We start from the raw sequence: 22,395 nt of genomic DNA on the forward strand, positions 1-22,395 counted from the left end.
GCGTCGGTCTCGAGAAGCTGCGGAGGAGGTGCCGTGATAGGCCCAACCGGACTGCTGAAGAGATCAAGAAGGGCATGTGGGGCGTGCACGCCTCTTCCGCCTTGGGCCCGGAAGGGTGATGTGGCTGGGGCATCGCTGGCTTCACTATGGTAAGAATCGGGGCTACCGGGTTGCGACTTAGCTTCGAGCAGGGTCTGTTCCCCGCAGTAGGGCAGCGGGTTTGTGCGGGCGCCCTGGGTGCACGAGCCAAAGTGTTCTGTCACTAACTTGATTTTCCCGGGACTCGGAGGGTGCACAGGCCATGGAGCCATGTGCCCCTGCACGTCCAACCAGGGAGAATCCGGGCTGACCTTCCAAAGAGGACCCCGTAGTCTCGGATCCCAGCCCTTCTAGCTGAGGCTCTCCCTTCCTTGTTTAGGGAGAATGCGCTGTTTTGACTTAACCGGTCGGTTATATAGGTTATCTGTGGACATTGACTTTTTGGAATTTTAGAGCTTCTCTAGCATCTGCTTTTTTTTTTTTTTTATAATTCTTTTTTGTGTTTCCTTAGCTCTCCCTACGTGCTTGACCCGGGTTTTTATTTGTTCTTTTGTTTGTTTGTTTGTTTGTTTGTTTTTTCTACATCAGACTCAGCATCTTTAATTTCACCCGTTGAATCAGTGGCCTTTTGTACCCTTTCCAAATTATTTTCCATAATCCTAAAGATGCTTCATTCCAAACTGTAGGTTTTAATAATTGAAGTTCACAGCAAAAATTGGTTTCTCGTCTAATAGCTTAATGTACTTCTCATAGTTATGTTTGACCTCAGCTTCCATCCCTGCCTGCATTACTTTCTTAAATGTATTTTATTTTATTTTGTTTTATTGTAGATTCCTTTGGTAATTTAGGTCTCATAAAAAAGTGTTAATATTAAGTCAGAATAATCGCAAAAGACATTTGCAAAGGAAAGAAGTAAAGCCCGGGCCACCAGGAGATGGGTGTAATGTAAATCTCTGAAGCTATATCTGAAAGCATTTTACTTTTGTTATGGTCAATGCCAACAGCCTTCCACAAAGCCCTCATGGTGAAGTTATGAAATCAGTATGCCAAATACAGCCTTTATGAGCATGCCAACCCAATGTATGCCTGTTTTTATAGAGTCAAAAGCAACCATGACCCTTCCAAAAGCTAAGAATTTCCATGGCAAAATATTACTGAGTTTGTGTTCTTAGAAGTTTCTGCAGAATCCCATAAACCACACAAATCTCAGACTTATAGTTGAAAAATAATTATTAATCTCACCTACATTGTTCTGGCAAGTTTGATTATAATTAGGCATAAGTCAAATTTCTCTATTAAAGGAGATAAGTTTATTAGTACATTAATCCTTCTCTGAGTATTGGTTTTATTTCCTCTTTCAGCTTCTTTTCCCACCTATTACAGTATACAATACATTTGCTTTTAAGGGTATCATTTAACTTATTTAATTTAGCAAAAACTGTGTTCATTTTTCAATTTAAAAGAATTAGGAAGACTCGTTCTTGCATATCTTCCTAGAAGCTGAAATTGAATTGTTTTACTCATAATACAAGTCAAAGATACATCCTTCTTTTCAATATCTATCAATATACCAGCTAAAAGCAAGATATAGTTTAAGATCAGCAGTAAACTATGTTGCTGTGCTTCCTTTTCCAAAAATAACAATAATAGCTTTCATTCATTAGTACTTACTATATACTAGGTTCTATTCAAAAAATAATTTATATGCATTGTTTTATTTAATGCTCACAACTTCTGAGTAGATGTTTATGGATAAAGGAAATGAGGTATAAGAAAGGACCTGGAATCATGCACCTAGCAAATAGTGAAGCCAGAACCCAAATATTTTAATATGTAGGTGCTGGAAATCTTCATGCTGTGAATAGAAACAATAGAATTATGGATAAAATAAGTCTAGTGATTTGTTGCTCTCAAACATACAATTGTCCCTTATTATCCATGGGAGATTGATTCTAGGACCCTCTGAAGTATACTAAAATCTCAGATACTCACCCCCCTATATAAAATGGTATATTTGCATACAGTACAGACACATCCTCCCATGTACTTTAAATTCTCTGTGTATTACTTTTAGTACCCAATATGATAAATGCTGGGTAAATAGTTGTTATACTGTATTGTTTAGGGAATGATGACAAGAAACGTGTTCAGTACAGATGTGCAATTTTTTCCCAGTATTTTCAGTCTATGCTTGGTTGAATCCATGGATTTGGAACCCACAGATACAGAGGACCAACTATAGGTATTCTTGTATGTGTAGAATGGCTGTGAAAGGATACACAGGTAACTGGTAATATTGAAGAGGAACTTGAACTGAGACAGGGATAACCTGCTGGATATTCCCTGAAACTGTTAAAATTTAAAACAAACAAACAAAAAAAAAAAACTCATACATAGATTTTAATTCTTTTAAGAAAAAAGAAGCTTGTGCAGTTTTATATTAAAAGTACTACTGGCCATATTTTATAAATGAAAAAAGAAATAGATAAAAATATTAAGTCTCTTGTCTAAGATCACAGCACATGTAAATAGTGAAGCTAAGATTTAAACTTAATGACTCCTTTTGTCACCAAATCTGTGCTGTGTGTACTACAAAATAATGCCATAAATTCTGCTAAAAATTTAAAAGAAAAAGCAAGGTTTGAATAGGGTGGGGGGATTAAGGTAATAATTCTGTTGCCACTATTCCTTTTGCATCATCTGTCAATGTGGCATCACAGTAGAAAGGCAGATGTCTTCATGTATTATTAAAATAGTTTTGACCCCATAAACCCTTGAAAGAGTTATATAAACTTCACTGTGAGAACCACAGCATTAGACTAATAGAAATCTAATGGAATGTAAGTCCTCTTACCAAAGTGCTTTTAACTTTGCAAGTAAAAACTTTCAGGGAGTTTTGAGAAACAACAGATTCCAGACCAGATAATAACATATTTGGGGACATTGTTTTTAAAAGCCCTAGATGATTATGATGAGCAGCCAGGGTTTATACCATGTCTGACCTCCAGTTTTCAGAAGCATTACCATTTTATCAGTCTTTGTCTTTTCCTGATTCCATGGTCAAATGCTCCCTTATAGCATGATTTACTCTTGGTCCTTCAGAATAACCTTTTGTCACATCATTTTATCAGACTCATATGAAGCATTTATTCATTCTTTTTCACTCTGTTCTTCATAGTTTTGCATATTTCTTAAAAATTTTTGACATCCTCATAGTCTTATATTTAAATCTGAGTTGTATATAAAATACCTTCAAAACTGAGCAGCACAAATAGTAAATTCACTGTAGATATCTTTCAGTGAAGATTACTATAAATGGCCACAGGTTTTGCTGGTGGAGAACAGTTGAAGTATATCTACAACAGACTGCAGCTTTACTCATAACCATGGGAGGTTTTTAAGTATACTCCTAAATAGAGGAGAGAAGGGTATAGCTTTTTGAAACAAGACTGGTAAGGTCAAATGAACATTTAACCCAGAACCCTCACTTTACAAATGAAACTGATAAGTAAAAATATAAATTTGTCCAAGGACAAATTTTATATATTAAATAATGCAAATGTTTAGTAGCCACTGGTGCTAAGGAAACAAGTTATGTACATTCATTTGAGGCTAATGTTTATCCTGCATTTTCGTGTTTTCCATTTTAAGAGACAGTAGTGGCATATGTGAGTTTACAAGTAGAAACTAATTGGAAAATGCTAACCTGACCTATATTTGTAAATGATAAATACTGACCCACTTTTCTAGTAGTGTATAATTTTTATCATAATTAGGTCAGGAATGTCATTTCTTTGTTCCTCTGTACCACCAGAGAGGAATAAAATAGTTTGAAATAAAAGAAGTAGATATTAATAAAAGTTTCTAAATTCTGTGTTTAGTATTCAGTGTTTGTTTTAAAAGGTCTTGATTTATGCTAGAGGAATTATGTCAGTAAAACTTATTTCTGGGCTGGGGTTGTGGCTCAGTGGTAGAGTGCTCACCTAGCATGCCTGAGGCGCTGGGTTCAATCCTCAGCACCACATAAAAATAAAGATGTGTCCATCTAAAACTAAGAAAGAAATATTTTTTAAAAACTTATTTCCAGCATAAGAAACAGTCAACATAATTCTATAGTTAAATACACTACAATGAGCCAAAGTGATTGAATACTAATGAAAATACTATAGGTTCAAAGTTCTTTCTATAGATTAAGTATGGTTAATAGCCAATCATTGAGCATTGCCTAAGCAAAGCGTGTTTAGCATACTGATGTGTATAATTCTGCTTTTCTCATGGGGTATTTTTGTACCTTTGTATTGTTTGGCTCTTTCCCCATTAAAATTTTTTTTAATACGTTGAGCTTTTCAACTTGGTCATCTTAAAAAAAAAAATCTCCTATATAGAATTTTCATTCTTACATTTGAACTCAATGAATATAATTTTAGCATTCAAGAAGGACTCAAGAAATTTTATCTTAATAGATAAAATATAATAACAAATTGAATCTGAAGAAAATATTCCTAATTTTTAAATGGACTTAAGAATATAGAATTGTAAAGGTTTAGCAACATTGCAAGTAATTTCATGTTCAAAACATTAGTGTTGCATTAAGCAGTGTCCATCTATTCATTAATAAATGATTGCATATAATGATAGGTAAGCAATGAAAAATCTCAATTATTGTATTTCTTTCAAAATACCTTACTAATTATTTATTTCATAATGCTTATACAAAGTAATTGGGTCAACAAGTTTATTTTTTCTGGTTTGGATAAATTAACTTGGTGCCATAGCACTAATTACTTTAAAGCTTATCAGAAGTTCTGATTAGTTATAAGCAGGAGGATAGCTCTGCAATACAGAGTAATAATAGAAGAGATTTGGAAGAAAAATTGAGGGCCTACAATGCCATTTTAGAAGAATCAGCACAAGTCAAGGCAGGGTAGGTACAATTCACAACCTCAAGGGTTACTATTCTGATTTTATTGGAAATTGTGTACCAGAGGATGCCATATGCAGCACAATTTCAAGGAAATGTCATTGATATCCTTTATAGAAAAGAAATATTTATAGGTATAGTACACAGAATGTCTCCCCACCCCAAACCAATGAATGTTATCATACATCACAAGAGTGACTTTGCCTATATGATTTAAGTTCAGAATTTTAATATATAGACATTATTCTGGATTATGAGGAGAAGGGGCAGTTTAATTACAAGGATACTTAAGAGGGAATTGGGGGGGGGGGGGTTTCTCTAGAAGCAAGGAAACAGGTTCTTTCCCAGAGTCTCTAGAAGGAACTACCAAACCCATTTTTGATTTAGAGAGGAAAGTCTTACTTTCCAACATCTTCTACAGTGCATATAAAATATTTGAACTATCTAAATTCTGTCACAAAAACTCTTAAATTCAGTAAAACTACAAATATGTGTGTGTGTGTGTACAACTTTTATAGAATGCAAACTAGAGAACCCATCAAAATGCAAAATGTGACTTGTTTTCCATCCAGCAATTCTAGTACTCCCTTCCCCGTCTAACAACCTCAAAACACCTCTACTGGTTAGAGAATAGATTAATTTGGCTATCAATAACAGTAAAATAATCTCCTTTTTTATAGATAGGAAACTAAAGCACAAAGTAAGCATAGCCAAAATCATACAGCTAGGAAAAAGTACTTTCAGAACTAGTCTAGAGGCCATTGACCTTAATCATTGCACAATCCTCCACTACTAAAAAGATCAAAGAGCTCTGCGTACTTAAGGAAAGTTGTTCATTCTTTGTTGTCTGTTGTTTTTTAAGGATAGTTTTAGGAAACTTACTCATATAGTGATATCTTGTTTTAAAAAAGAAACAAAAAGAAACCGGCATGAATACATGTTTATGCAAAGAAGAGCCAGTGTCATAACTACTATTTTATAAATGATTATAGAGGTCATTAGAAGTCTTTATCTTTGCTTTTATGACACTGTTTTTCACAACTTGATTTTTTGATGTTCAGACATAGGATTAAGTTTTTACAGTATTTTTCCTATAAACTGCATTTCCTATGAGGAAAATGTGGCATTTTTAGAAACAAAGGTATTGAAAAGTATAAAATGTACTTTGATTTTATGATATATTAAGTAACTTATTGCATATTTTTGTTTTTTAAATTATAATTACGTATGTAAAATATCAACTATCAATATAATATCTTTAATCATGAATAATATACATCTATGTTAAAATGAATCTGTATCTTTAATATCTTTGGTTGTAAAATTCTGTCCCTTGATTATTATTTTAGTACAGTTGGCAAAAAACTGTACAGAAAGATCTGTTTGCCGTAGAGAATTCCTTTTTTATTTTCAAAGTCAGCTTATTTTGGTCAGCAACGTGAAAAATAAGCATTTATTTCTTTAGGGAGAATCAAACCAAGATTAATGTGAATTTGTAGGAAGCTAAGAAAGCAGCCATACAACACCTGCCTTCTTATTTTGAATTCAAAGTACTAGCAGTGGGAATACTATAAATATGATGTTATCCATATTTCTATTCACCTATTAAATAAGAATTCCTAAAATAGAGTGCCAGTATGAGAGAAAAATGTATTTAAATCATAAAAATCAAGTTTTACAAAAAAGTATGCCAGATAATGTGACCAGTGTCTGCCTTTAAAATATATTGCTGTATTCATACTAGTTTTGACTTAATTGATGAGGAGTCTCAGAGACCCTTTGACAGTACCTGAGAGGCATAAAGAAAAAGCATAAAAAAGAAAAAGAATGCATCCCAGTTAAATAATTTTAGTTAACTGTTAACATTAAATAACATAAATCAGAACTAAGAAATTATGAGATAAAAGTTGTTTTATAAATATTTCCTTTCCTACTGTGCATTTTTTAATTTTTTTTTAATTTTTGTAGTTGTAGATAGACAGCATGGCTTTATTTATTTTTATGTGGTCCTAGGGATTGAACCTGGTGAGTCACACATGGTAGGCAAGTGCTCTGCTACAGAGCTCCAGCCCCAGCTCCCATGTTTTAACATCAGTAATCTTCTTAAGTCATTCTTGGTATAGACTTAGGCTTTTTTTTTTTTTTTTTTTAATTGTGGTGCTAGAGATTGAACTTTTCAGTGCTTTACCACTGAGATAGATACATTCTCAGCCCTTTTTATTTTTTATTTGGAGACAGGCTTTCACTAATTTGCAAAAGATGGCTTTAAACTTAAAATTTTCCTGCCTCAGCCTACTAAGTAGCTAGGATGCCATCACATCTAGTTAGATTTTGTTTTAATAAGTGTATATAATGAAAGTGTATTTTCTCACTGATGTTATTGATAAAAGCCTGATCTTTAAAATGAAGGATTAGTCTTTATTGTGTGAGTGCTCTATTTGTATTTTTATTAAGGTAGCTCTTAATTTTATGTATAGGTGCTTATGCATTTACAGTGAGATAATGTCCTTAGTAAGTAGATCATAAGTTGAAAATAAAGTTGCAAAAGCATTTAATACACCTAACATTCTCAACATCATAGTTTAGTAACATAGCACTTTAAAGTATAGCTGCACTCACTACCACTGATCAGCATCAGGAAGAGTATCATACTACATATCACTAGCCTAGAAAAAAATTCCACACTTGGAAGTATAGTTTCTACTGAATGTGTATTGCTTTGGCACAATTATAAAGTTGAAAAAATCAAACCATTGTAAATTGGGAACTGTGTATAGTCTTAAAACATTGGTTTCATCAGGCACAAAAATGAAGATTGTTAGCTATTAGACTACGACTGAAACTTAGGTGGACCCTGGACCTGAGAATTTTTTTTCACTTCATTTTCCAAAATATCTTTGACAAATAAATATAAAGGTACAGAAATATGTGGGTGTTTCTCTTGAATATTTAAATTAATGTAGTCAGCCATCTGATCTACACTTTTTTTTGTCTGTTTTTAAGTAATGCTTATTGTTAATTTGAAATCTCTGTGTGCTTTGTATTTGTTAAAATATTATTGTTCATTCGTGATTTTTTAGCAACTGCTATATATTCATTTAATAATATAGGAAAGATAAAAAAAATCAAAATGGAGGAAACAATTATAAAATAGTTGAGGGGTGCTAACATAGGAAGATATGTATATAGTATGTGAACGTACTAAGATTCTGATTGGTGTGTAGAGCAGGTGATTCTGGAATTAAGACTGGAAGAATGAATCAGTGTACCAGTCAGTTGAAAACAGATGGCATATTCGGAAAAACAGTATTTTGAAAAAGACTTAATGATTTAAAGGATCTGAAAAAATTAAACTCAGTAAATGAGTTTTACTTATTTTTTGTGATCATATATACTCATCATCTTTAATAACATTTTCATATTGAAGATCCTAGTTATTATTACTGAATAGGGACATCTGTTTCCTTTATCCCTGAGACTACAATTTTGTGTCAGGGGTTTGCAGATGCAAAACATTAAGAATAATGCTATAGGTAACAGGCTAATGTCTGTAATTTAGAAACACTCTTTTGACCAGAGTCTAAGTACATCTATAAAACTTTGCCATCTAAGATTATTTGTTTAAATTTTAGAGCCTTTAAACCCCAAAGCCAAGATGTATGTATCATATATTTTGTACTTCTAAACAATTTCCATTTGTAAATAGTTTCAAACACAAATGTATATATACATACTCCAGTTTAATAGCAGGCATGTTTTTAAGTGCCTCTTTATCTTTTATTATGAAAAAAGTTAAAACACACAAAGGTAAAAACAAGGGTAAGATAAATCTTCATATAACCAGTGTTTCATCATTGACCCTACCCCTCTCCTACCACACAAATACTAAGAAACTAGTCTTGGACATCATCATTTAAGCATATTTAAGAAGGCATTCAGGAGAGGAAAGAAAAACACATGACAAAATTGTGAATTAACATACTCCATTAGAAAGATGATAAATGCACTTTGCAGATTTCTTTTCCAACCACTTAACTACAGGAATCTTTGTTCTGTTTAATACAGTAAATCTGCTCATTATTTCTTGAACATATAGATTCCTTCTTCTGTGTTGCACCCCCCCATCTACCCCATCCCATGTTTTTGTCTCTTCTGGAGCCTGTCCTCTATTCTAAATTGTTCCCTCTTGAAATATAATTGTTCCTGCTTTCTTCTCAACTTTTCTTCATGGAAACGTTCTTTGTCCCCATGGCTCAAGCCATTACTTGCACATGCTACAGTGTATTTAGTTTTAAAAGGGTGTGTCCTTTTCTAGCTCGGTTGTACCTTTCATCTATAATGGAAAGGTAATAATAATGTCTATATCAGATAATGAAGATAAATAGTACAAAACAAGCACTTAGTGAATATCACTAATTGTTGTTAGCCATAAACTACTGGAAGGAAGGCATCATGCCCCCCAGCATCTAGCCTCATTCCCCAAACAGAATACATTTAGTCATGTTGGCTAGGAGGCAGTTTGCTTTGTATTTCGTGAGGTTATTATCTAATACTGTTTATTAAAATATTCATGTACATGTTCAAAATGTGACCTTTGAAAGATGAGCATTTTGAGGTACTACTGTGTGTTCTATCTAAAATCAATCTGTAGTTATCACTTGCTTTGAAGGGTACAAAATTAAAACCCAATTCAATTTAAATTCAAGTCACATTAAACTTAACCTTTGCTATATCCATGTAGTTATTTGCATAGAGAAGTATTAAATGGTAATTACAAATCATTTTTATCTTTTTCAGACTATATTAAGTAACAGAAAATTTGAGGAATTCAGAGTTAGGAATTAGATAAAACTTATAGGTTTAAATAGCAACCTATAAGCAAAATATAGCAAAAAAAAAAAATTTTCAAACATTTTTGTTTGGCTTTCTGCCTGTATCAAGCACATGGTCAGTTGCTAGAGACTTGAGAGTCTGATAACAGTGTCCACCTTTCAGGAATGACTATTATAACAAAAGTTGCATTTTTGTGTGGAAATAGAAAAGAGTATACTAAATGAAATATGAGAGCGGAAGCAGATATGTTCAAGGAGACATCCTGAAAACGATGATGACGGTTGAGCTTTTTTAAAGAGTAAGCATACCTTGACTGTGAAAACTTATGGTTTCTTATGATTCCTTTGTTAACCTTTAGAATAAGAACTATTGACTAATGACTTTAAAAGAGTCTACAGGGGAAAAAAAAAGAAATAGAAAAGAAAAGCAAGCATTGTCTAATTGCCTACTGTTTGTCCAGGCATGGAACATGATCTCTTAAAGCATATTTATCCCAGAAAAGGTTCAAAATTGAAAGAAGCTTTAGTCAACATTTAATCTTTTTTCCCCAAACTTCCCCAGCTTTACAGATTTAAAACCGAAATTTACGCCAGTAATTTCACTGATCATATGGCTAGCTACTGGAAGAGCTTGGAGACCATCGTGTTCTGTCTAGAATGTCTGTGTTTATTACATATTGATTTGCTGTGATCAGCTATTTTGAATTTACAAAATTTTACAAGTTTTGGAATTGACAGTTTCTGTTGCGTCTCCTGCATTCCTTAGCCCAAAGAATGCAGAGGAATATACACCTGTGGAACAGTTCATAATTCTGGTTTTATGTGTTGTCAGACATGTCATTCTGTTTGCCTTGTTGAAGAATTAAAAGCATGAGTTTTAATAAGTATTTGTCTGGCATGTCTTATTTAGACAGTTTTTCCTGTGATATTAATTTGTTTTTTTCTCTTTTTAGTCTGCCATTTTCAATTTTCAGAGTCTGTTGACTGTAATCTTGCTGCTTATATGTACCTGTGCTTATATCCGGTCCTTGGCACCCAGCCTCCTGGACAGAAATAAAACTGGGTATGTTACTAATGATGTCTGATCTTACAGACATTGAATGTAAATTACCATGAAAGCCATTAGATAATTTAATTCTGTTTGTAGTTTAGTTTATAATCACTTTTTATATTTTCTCCCTATCTTTAAAAATCCAAAACTTTATACTTACAGTATCTTACTAAATACAAGATAAATTTCACAAGTGATCTGAAGTATGACCTGAAATTTAACCTATTAAAAAAATGTATTTGAGGGATTATGTTTAACCTACTGAAGATGAAAACATTAATTGTCCATCAGCTTTTATGACAATGTCCTATCTTCTTTGTACACATTGTCATCTCCATTCTGCCCTTTTCTCTGAATTCCTATTGCACTTACGATTCAACACTTTATTTTCATTAATCAGGTGTTGAGAAGTCTAATATAATACATAATATCTACCTAATAAAATATTAAGAGTTCATGTCACTAAAAGAATAGTCACATAATAGTTCAATAGGCTATTTGTACTTTTCTGGTGCTATTATGAAATTTTTCTTTCAAAAGAAAGGTTGCATGTGGAAATGTCTGCCCCTCAATGCTTTAGGTGCAGAAATGTATCCATAACATGCTACATTAACAAAGGAGTTCTCAGGGCTGCCAACCTTACAGTAGAGGTTGAGTGGTAGTATATTTCTCCAACATAAAGAACCCAAAAAAAGCATTCCTGTTTTTACATTTTAATGTCTAGATTAATACAGTCTACTATTCAAAAGTTTTCTGAAAGTCCTTGTTTCTTCTTTATAAATGTTAAGCACTATTTTGATTTGTACATGTGTTTTCCTTAGAAGAAATTTTTACAGACTGTCCCTTTCTGTTACAATTACATGTTTTTTTATGAGATTCATAATCACCTTTTCTTTATTATATATACCATGTTTAGGTGGAGATGTCTAGACAGATTGGATAAAGCAGGTTCTTGATAACTGCACTATTTAAATAACTTCATTTTTGCTGCTTCAAATAATATAGAACTAAGCAGCAGTAAAACATTGCTATTTATCTTTTTCCTAGTTTTATTGAACTTATAGCTATATCAACAGATTTATTTACTGATGTACAGCCATAACACTAAGTTTTTATCAACTATTTTAATAGTTCCTATTTTTTTAACAAATGCTTGTGATATTGCAGAAATATATCTAGGTAGAGAAATACGTTGAAAAATCCAAAATCATTTTCTTGATGATACTTTGTTTATTCTAGAACATAAGACTTGTAAATATATGGCTTCTGTGATATAATGATTTCTGACTATGTTCATTGGAGTGCCTGCTGAAACTCTTCCATGGAGGGTCTTGGAGGAGCTTCAGATAACCTGCTCCAGGCACTTCAGCCTATCTCTTCAACCAGAGTAGCTTTAAATTATTAGAGGTATTATGATCAATCGGCTTTTAGAATCAAGGAACCTATATGGTTTTACATATGCTTAACTTGTTTTTCTTCTGTTTAGATGAAGAAATGTTAGCCAATTTTAAGTAATGTCTAGTGTTAGTGTCATATGTGCCTTTAGCCTGTATATTACTAAACAGCATATTAGTCACTATTATAAGGACTTTCCATATAATCCCTCATTTTTTCCTCAAAACAACTTCATGAGAGTAATTATGCTAATATTAAAGAGAACAAATAACCTCCCCACTGTTATGCATCAGTAAGTAGGACTAAATTTAAATACAGTCTAGCCTTTTATATTAGCTTATCTTCCTTTCAGAAATGTTACTGTCCTTTCATTCCTACAGTAAATTTGTTTTACTTTTCAGAATGTCCATCCTTTGAAATAAACTTATATTTTTGCTCATTAATTTAAAATGAACTGAGAGACTATGCTTTGAGGTCAGGAAGTTGTTACACTTTTGGAGGAAGAACATATATGGGAATTAATTGAACCAATATTTTAGAATTTTTTTAAATCCTAACATAATGATTCATTCACCAGCCATTTATCCAAAAAAAAAAAAAAAAAGTATCATATAAATTTCCCTGAAATTTAAGTATTGTGATTTTGTTGAGCCAGTCTTTATGTTAGGGGAAAATATTGTTGGTTTATCTTAATTTGTACCACATGTAATTCTATTTATAATTCTAGTCTTGTCAGACCAGCAAAATGGTGTCTACAATGTTTTTGTTTTTATTTTTTAGATATCTCTGTTCATTGATGTTAGAGTTGCTTTATTCTTTTCAAAGTTGTTGCTTTTTCGTATGTGCCAAATAACTAATGTATCCATTTATATGTATTTAATTTATTTAATTTTCATGGAGTTGAAAAGAACACCTTCATTCCAGTTCTTATTTATGGAATATGTGTTTTAAAGGTAATATTTAGTGAACTCATACTTAGTTTCTCCTAAACTCTGAAACTTTTTCGTGAATTAAAAAAAGCTACATACTTTTGTCTTTCATTAAAAACAGCTAAGAAATATTTTTTTAAAAAACTGCTATATACTGTATTTCCCTTTATTGAATGACATAGGTAAGCAGTATCACTGCAGTTCATGATTATAGATTATTATATAATGTCAAAATTCAGCGAAAACCTATGTTTATGTATCATTTTTTCAAAATTAATACTTAAATTGTCAAAGTTTCTACCCCTTTTTTTTTTTTCTTTTGGTGGTACTAGGGATTGAACAAGGGCGTCATGCATGTGCAAGCAAGTGCTCCACCACTGAACTGCATCCCGAGCCCTTTTAATATCTTAATTTTGAGACAGAGTCTTCCTGATTTACTTAGGCTGGCCTCAAACTTGCAGTCCTCCCTCCTCAGCCTTCTAAGTAACTGGGATTAGAAGCATGCACCATTGAGCAATTTTCTGCTTTTCTTTCCTTTTTTTTCCCTGCTTTTGAAGGTGGTAAAGCACTTGAATAAAGTTGACTGAAATCAGTACAAGAAGCCCTTATGCAAACTTTTGCCACTCTCACGTTAATTTACACTTGGTTTGACTTATTATGCTACCTATATTCTAGTTCATAACATTATCCACTAATGGTTGATATGCTATTGTGTCCTATTTTGATACATAACTGGTGGCTCAGCATCAAACAAGCAGATTTCAGATTTGAAGCTGAGTTTTAAGTGTTAAAATGACAGTGTATAATTAATTTTCTATATGATATTGACAGAATGAGTTAACCCTTCCCAGTAATCAATAGCCACTTTTTTTTATTCTGTGCAGACTATTGGGAATATTTTGGAAGTGTGCCAGAATTGGTAAGTGTCTATGATTTCTCTTCATTTCTTCAGCTACAAATGTTGATCAGTTTACTTACGTCATACTCAAAAAATCAAATGTCAGTTTTAAAAGTGCAGACTTCCCAATTACATGCACTTTTGCAAAAATTTGTAGAGCTCCAAGTTCTTTTTTTTATGCTATTTAAAACTAGATTCATGAATACTTCATAATATTTCATTAATAGGGAGTTAGAAAATAGAAGAAAGGGGCTGGAGTTATAGCTCAGTGGTGGAGCACTCACCTTGCACATATGAGGCACTGGGTTCAATCCTCAGCACCACATAAAGTAAAGGTATTGTGTCCATCTACATTTAAAAAAATAGAAAAAAAGTCACTCTAATTCAGATATCAAATATCTTGCATCCCTAATTTTGAGATGTTAATCAAATGTATATATAATTTTATATATACATATTCATAGTATAGAGCATGGTGTTCTGTATCTTATGTACCATTTTGATAAGAGGATTTCTCATCTAATGAAAAGCTTAACATAATTCAAAACTTGTATGTTTCTATATGTAAATAATATTAAATTCTTATCCCATTCTCTCTCTCTCTCTCTCTCTCTCTCTCACACACACACACACACACACACACATATATATATATAAAATATCACTACACACATCATATAGTATACTCAAAATGATTAGAAAATTCAAAATGGTTGAATAATAAATTATACCCTTTTTTAGCATGCCTGATTCAAAAAAAAAAAAATTCCATGGCATCTGAATTTGTACTTAATTAACAACACTTGGACAGAAAATGAATATTAGGATTATATGCAAACCAAAAAATTTTTATTACTCCTCTTTTAACATTGAATATATGCGTACCTACTTTTTTCTTTCACTAAGCTGTGCACTTTCATAATGCAGAATAATTTTCTGCATTAGATATTTAATCTAGTTAGCCAGCCTAACAACAGCCTGGATGCCTCAAATATATAACTTTAATAAACAGGCTGGGGAATTTAAAGTTATTTCCTCAGATAAACTGTGTTCCCCTTAGAATATTATGTTTTACTTTGGTTTTCATCTCCATGGAGATGTAGAAATTTTACAAGATTGAAACAAAATTATTAGAGATGGAAACATATAAACTAAGTTCTCATACCACTTTCCAAATTTTTCTGAAGATGATCTGGGAATCAATATAATGTATCTGAAGTCTTTAACACTTCTTCCAAATTCATATGTTAACCATTGAACTAATTTCACAACAGTTTTTTCTCTATTGAATGTTTAATGATAGGCAAGACCCCATTAACAACTTCCATAAGTTGTAAGCATACTAAATTATCCAGAATTCCTTTCTAAATCTGTGATAATGAGATTATGACATTCTTTGGCCTCTCAAGTTTGTAGAAAATGATAGTATAAGCATAAAGGCCCTCATATACTATAGTAACTTTTGCAATTGACATTATCTTCCAGAATATTCAATGTGCTTTTAAATGTTAAGTTGCCTTTTCTCTGATCATACTGTATTCTCTCTTAGGAAGTCAGGCATGAGGATCTTTTGTAAGAATAGCATTGACCTTAAATTAGTAAAAGCACAGATGTAGCCTAGATAAGTGGTTATTAAGAAACATTTGGCATTGTCTAAAGAAAGTTCTAATTGTCAAAAGCAGAATAGGAGACATACAGTGAGTGTAAGTCTAGGATCTTGCTAAACATCCAAGGGTGTGCAGGACAGCCCCTCACAACAGAACTATGCATGCCAAGATTCTGTAATGCTGGAGTTGGGAAGGCCTGGCCTAGATTTACAGAGATCTGTGGTGCATACTTAATCTGGCACTCGGTCTTTCACGACAGCTGCAAACCCTGAAATAACAAAAAAAAAAAGTCTTAAGCACTTCAAAGAAAACTCAGAAGACAAAGATAGAGAGAAAATATCACCCTTGATAGTTAATGCTAATAGCTAATATCTAATGGTTAATGTAAATATATTAAACCAAACTGCTTGCTGAGGAGGCAAATCTTCCTGAAAAAGAAACAAAAACATTGCCAAGGAATGGAGTAATAAGAATACTTCAAGTAAACTGCAAAAAAAGAAAACAATGGAAAAGCGGATCTGGAATTAGACCAAGTTCCATCTCAATTGTATTGTTTAATTGCTAACTTATAAAGAAAATGTTAAGGCATTTTAAGTCCATTTTATGTAATAAATTAGAAAAATGTGTATAGCTCCAGTCAGTAGCCAGCCTGAGTGACACTTCTGTTCACAATTGCCTAAAGAAAGTATAGTTGAAGGTGAAGAAATATAGTTTGTAGCTTTATTAATGATCTCCTATAATCTATTTCTATGTCTAATTATAATTTTGTAATTTTAATATGTAATTATAATTTTTGTCTTGGCTTGCTCTTATTATTTCTATTTTCCTCCCTTGGCTATATGAATACCTTAGGTTGAATGGGTCAATTAAAAGTATTCCTCTTGCCAGTTGTGGAAAACATTAGCTTTTTATTTTAGCAAAGTAGCTTTGAAAATGTTTATGTTATATGCTGCTTTCTCAAGCACATGCTCTTCTTTTCTTGACACACAATATATCCACAAAGAAAGGATGCTGTTTAATGGGAAAAGACCTAGCCAAATCATCTGATCATGTTACACATCACATTACAGCAACTGTTTCACATTCACTTACACAGACCTAAGACCAGACAAGAAGTAACATTCTTATCCAAGTTCAACCAGAGATGTTTAACTCTACCAGATGGCAATCTCTTTTAAGAAAATTAAAAACAGGAAAATGAAACCCATATGTAAATTATAGCATTCTAAGTCAGAGGATTAGGAAGAGAAGAACTTCCTAAAAAATTAATTTTCAGCAGATGGAAAACTTAGATCAGAATTAATTGCTTCCTTTAGGTGTTTAATAAGACTGTCCTAAACAAGGAGAGTGGCCCTAATAAGTGACAGACTTGCTTATGAAATCCTCCTGAAATCTCTGGAAGAAGGAGGTGTTTTTGTTTTATGTAATGACTTGGCTTTTTTACCTTAAAAATGTTAGCATTGTTTAAAATTATGATCCAATATATTTTATAGTTTTAAAAAAAAAATTTTCAGTTGAAGTGATGGTACAGTAAAAAACATTTTTCTCACGTTCTGGGTTTTCCTTTAAATGGAAGGCAGTCCATTATATGTCTGTGAATATAAAACCACTTTCAGAAAAATACCAAATGTTGGCTTTTGTATATATGTGTAATATTTTTATAACTATTGTCATTGAACAGGCCCAAAGATATAAACTTACTGATAGTATGGCAGTGTGAACTTGATGAGGAAACTCTGAAAATGGAAATGGCCTTGAGGATTTTAGTTAGTAAGGGTGATCAAGACTGACATTTTCTAGTGCTAGTTAACTGAACTTCCTAGATTAAGAAAGGAACTTGGTTATTGGGCAAGAGTTGACTGTAAACATGATAGAAAAATACAAATGAGGGAATTATAATCCATCTCTACTAAAGGACATTAGGTATAGCTCAGGATTATTTCTAGATGTGATTTCTTCCTCCTTCCTTTGTTTTTATGCCTAGTGCATTATGAACTAGTACAGCCTTGCAGTTACTAAAGAAACAGAAAAGGTCAAGATGAATTTGAATTAACTTACTATCACTGGATCTGTTTGCAAGGTAATTTCCCAAGCCAACTTCAGGTACACATCATGCAAAGGAAAGTCTTCAAATATAAATACTCCTTAAACAATGTGGAAATTGAAATTAGGTATTTCTGATCCTGAGTAATCAGACTATGATTGAGCATCCCTATCTGAAAATCAAAATGCTCCAAAATCTGAAATTTTTTTGAGCACAGAGGTGATGCTCAAACACTTTTGGATTTAGGAGCATTTAAGGATTTTAGACTAGGGATGCTTCAACAGTAAAGTCTATACAAATATTCCAAAATCTGAAATTTGAAATACTTCTTATTTCAAGTATTTCAGACAAGGGATACTCACCTAATAAAAGACTTTATGTGAATATCTATCTCAGAAATATTCTCTCCTACATTTTTTATTATACATTTTATATCCTTTTTTTAATACATGAATGCCTCTTCTTCATATTCCTGTACATGTAATGAACTGCTACCAGTGATTGAAAAAAAAAATTATAGCTAAATATTGTATGGTGAATTTCTTTTTATTGGTAGAAATTCTTTTTTACAAGAAGAAAATTATCTCTTTGACTTCCATTGAGTTACTTAAGATCATTTCTCTTGGATCTCTGTCCTACATATCCTGCATTATATTTTTTAATATTTTGTCTTAATGCAGTGACATAGAAATGGCACTTTCAGAGTTTTCTAAATACTTAAAAAGAAGGTAGTCTCAGAAATAAGTCAGTACAGCTTAAATCATTCCATATTTGACATGTTTTTTATGTTTCTCTCCTTCCTCCCTACCCCAGTATGTAGGAGTCAGAGGCAAGAATTTTATCTTGATTCATGTGTATTTCTCTCCTATAGTAATAGCCTTGTCACGTCCATGTTAGTCATTTTATCAAAATGAATATCTTCTTTTCTTCAACAGGTGAACGAAAGAGTCCTTATGTTGCAGTATGCTGTGTAGTGATGGCCTTCAGCATCCTTTTCATACAGTAGCTTGGAAAAATGCCAGAATTTAATTGCCGTCAGACTTCAGTGTGAACAAGGACTTATCTGCAGAAAATAATGGAAAGAATGGTTAAGCCTTTTATCTCTGAACATTGAATGAGAGAAATTTCCAGATGGTGTTCTCTATTTTTATGTTATTGGACCAATGTTCTGTATAAATAACTAAGATACAACCATTTGATACACAGAGTTTAATAGTCTGTAACAATCAACCTCAGTACTGTTGCTACAATATTACATTTTGTGCAAATGTCATTCTGTTGTGTCTGATATCAGTTTTTAGTAGGGTATTTTTAAGGCACATAGTAGAAAACAAAATTGGTGAATTACTCAAGTTCCTTTCACTGTGATTTGGAAATGATAAGTCTTTACAGAATGAGACCTTTTTGGATTAGCTTTTTAATTGAGAAATGGTTCAATTTTGTGTTGGTAAGGATTGCATTCATATTCAATAATGTTTGCTTTTCCTCTGGCCACACGAGTTTGACCATTAACCAGAGTGCCTCAACTCTTAACAAATTTTGTAGTTTATTACAGGTGTTTAAAATATTTAAAACAAGCCCATGCAGTTCTTAAGGAGTCAGATAAATGGAATGTGACTTAAAAGCAGTACTAGGAAAATGTTTATATTTAATATAAGAGGGTTTAGACTAGCCTGATTGACTATGGATATGTCTTAAGCATGAGTTTGACCAGCTAGCTGTTGTTCTCTGAAAAAGATAACATTCTTAGAATGAAAAGAACAAAACAGAATGATTTGTAGGATGATAATTCAGTGGTTTTTATTCTTTTTAATGTTGACTTTTCAAAATGTTCATTTATTTTAGTTGCCCCCCAAAATGAACTGAATTTAATACAGCACTTTCAATCTAGTTTATGTTCTGCCAACTTGAACTAGAATCTCTCATAACTTTTTAGATGATAAACAGATCTCATATCTACCATCTACACTAATGGCATAAATATCTTTCTTTGAGCTTTTATATCGAAGGAAGACTTAATTTTTAGTCGATAAAACAAATATTGGGAATATGACTTACAGATCTCACAAGAGGACAGTTATAAATTTATGGTTAACATTTCTTTAGGTCAAGCTGAAATTTACATACTATTTCAAAGCTAAGAGGAGCTTAAATCTTACCAAAAATTTCCCCATTGTAGGTAGTATTTATTAATTAGATGTTATTTTTAATCTATTAGTATCTGCTTCTATAGAAACAGTATAGAATTTGAAACTATCAATTTTTAAAAGCCACTTTAAACTACTTGGACTGAATCCTAGGAAACATCTAGTACAGCTTATGTATTGCCCTGTCTATGGTTGGTTATCAGTTTAAAGGCCACTTTAAACTACTTGTAATGAATTCTAGGAAATATCTAGTATAGCTAATGTATTGCCCTGTCTATGGTTGGTTAAAAGTGGCATTTTATTTTGGACAAGCAATCTGGTTATGATAATTGTTTCTACTCTGAACTACATCTTGGGCTTTGCATTAGGTCAAGGATCTTTAGGCTATCCCCAAAATAGGACACTTGTCAGCATACCCATGCAGAGAAGTCACCTTTCTAGGTCTAATTTCTGGGTGGCCATCTGTTATCCAACTCTGCTGCCAACTGGACTTTCCACAAAAGCTTTGTCAGCTTTTTTTTTTTTTTTTTAATGATAACACAAATCTAGTATGAAAAAGGAAAGAGGATTCTAGAAATCAGTTCTAAGACATTTTTAATTTGGCATCTTCAAGGAGGAGGTGGAAAGCAAAGGAAAAAATGATTTTCTTGGGAAAATTTTTGGTACCCAGAGCGGTAGTGCATGCCTATAATCCCAGCAGCTTGGGAGGCTGAGGCAGTAGGTACGCAAGTTCAAAGCCAGCCTAAACTACAGTGAGGTGCTATACAACTCAGTGAGACCCTGTCTCTAAATAAAATACAAAACAGGATTGGAGATGTGGCTCAGTAAATTGAAAAAAAGAAAAAAAATTTTGTGGTGACATATAAAATTTTACTGTGTATAGGTGTTGAACAGAGTGGGAGGCAGCTTATTCCTAACCCAAAACATTCTGACCTTTTGAAACACAAGCTCTTTGAGAGGTGGGGAAAAGACACAAGATCTATGAAGAAATGCAATTAGCATTTTGTTTAATGTATGTTTTTCAAGGAGTTACCATTGAATCTTGTTTTCTAACCCAAGGGCAGTGTAGATGGTTTTAAGCCCACAGAATATTCAGATATTTGCCTACTAGTAGGTGGAAGGTGGTGGGATGTAAAAGAGGATTAAAGATTGACCTAAGCATCAAATGCTCTCCCCTACATCTGTCACATAGACTTGCCACAGAACTTGAAGTTAGGATGCTTGCAGAAGTTCGTAGCATGCTAGGTTCAGATGCTCTTCCTAGCTTCATTTCATGCTTTTGCTTCTTTTAATTCCATCTCTCTGAGATTTTGTTTTGTGCTTACACTTAGTTCCTGGTTAGCTTCAGCTGTGCTAGCAACAGGAGTAGGTCTCCTTTCTGGGCAGTCTTAAAAGAGGGTCAATCAAAAAGCCAGAGTCTATAGAATTCCCCCATAAGCTTAAAAGTTGAGATTCAAGTCCAAAAGTGTCTTGTTAAAGCTTGTTCTACTGTTCCAGGCACTCGCCTGAATGTTCTTACATGTTCACATTCAAAATAGTTTTCCATGCTGGGGAAAAATAGCAATATGTAATTTGTAATAGACTTCTTCATCTTAGTAATAAGATGATTAGTCTAGTTTTACCTTAGGACAAAACAGCTTTGAATGAAATAAGTTTTCCAAGTTTACAAAGTAAAAAACAGATCTCTGCTTCCTTTTGTGAAAAAGATTTAACACTTGTAAATAAAATATTCATGTGTCAAAAGGCATTTATAGAATGCATATGTTAGATATTGAAAATAGAAGCGATAAGTACTCAGTTTCTTCTCTGTAGTCATAATGTAGTAAGAAATGAAGTTATGTATATAATGGATAGCAGTTACTGAGATAGTCCCAGGATCTATAATACCTAGTTTTTTGTGCCCATTGCAGAGTATTAAGACAGAAACCAAAAAGCTGGACGGACGTTAAATCCTAAAGGGTCTTTTATTTTTCTCATTCCTATCCATCACCTACCTCAAAATTGAAGTTGAATATGTTTTGCCTCCTGCCTATTACAAAACTCCTTTAAGAAGAAGGTAGCTAGAGACAATAACCTGTTAGGTTAGTATTTTCAGGAGCTTGTACTCTATGCCAAAAGCATCCCTGATGTTAAAGCACACATCTCCCCAAGAAGTTAGGGTGACTACACTGTCTTGATGCCCAGAAAATATTTCCAGTAAGCAGGGACTTGCGCTTTTATCAAGCTTTTGAGAAATCACTGAATCTTAACAAGCTCAAACAAGACTGGAAGACTCTTAGGGACCACTCTTCACTTCCTTGGTATCCATCCATTAACAATAAATGTTCAAAATATGTAGCTAATATTAGCATTGTGAGTTCTACTCAACCTTGATAATCTGCACATCACTAATAGCTTCTGAAAAGTACCTCCAACATCATATACTGCCTTCCCTTGATTGCTTTTACTTTGCCCAGACTAATCCCAAAATAATCTGAAATACTACTTCAATATTAGGAAAAGGAAGAGAGATATGTCCTGTGATTTTTAAGA

At 32.9% G+C, this 22,395-nt stretch overlaps 1 protein-coding gene across 1 annotated transcript; it reads left to right on the forward strand.

The window, feature by feature from the left end:
* The first annotated feature begins 31 nt into the window (after window positions 1–31).
* On the forward strand, window positions 32–21,148 carry TMEM167A (transmembrane protein 167A). Its single transcript, XM_081293407.1, has 4 exons — window positions 32–149; window positions 10,746–10,855; window positions 14,052–14,086; window positions 18,652–21,148. The coding sequence occupies exons 1-4, from the start codon at window positions 147–149 to the stop codon at window positions 18,720–18,722; spliced, it is 219 nt and encodes a 72-aa protein (XP_081149533.1). The 5' UTR covers window positions 32–146; the 3' UTR covers window positions 18,723–21,148.
* The last annotated feature ends 1,247 nt before the right edge of the window (window positions 21,149–22,395 follow it).

Source organism: Spermophilus citellus, assembly GCF_964194105.1.
Source record: "Spermophilus citellus genome assembly, chromosome: 1".
In the NCBI taxonomy this organism is placed as follows: Eukaryota; Metazoa; Chordata; class Mammalia; order Rodentia; family Sciuridae; genus Spermophilus; species Spermophilus citellus.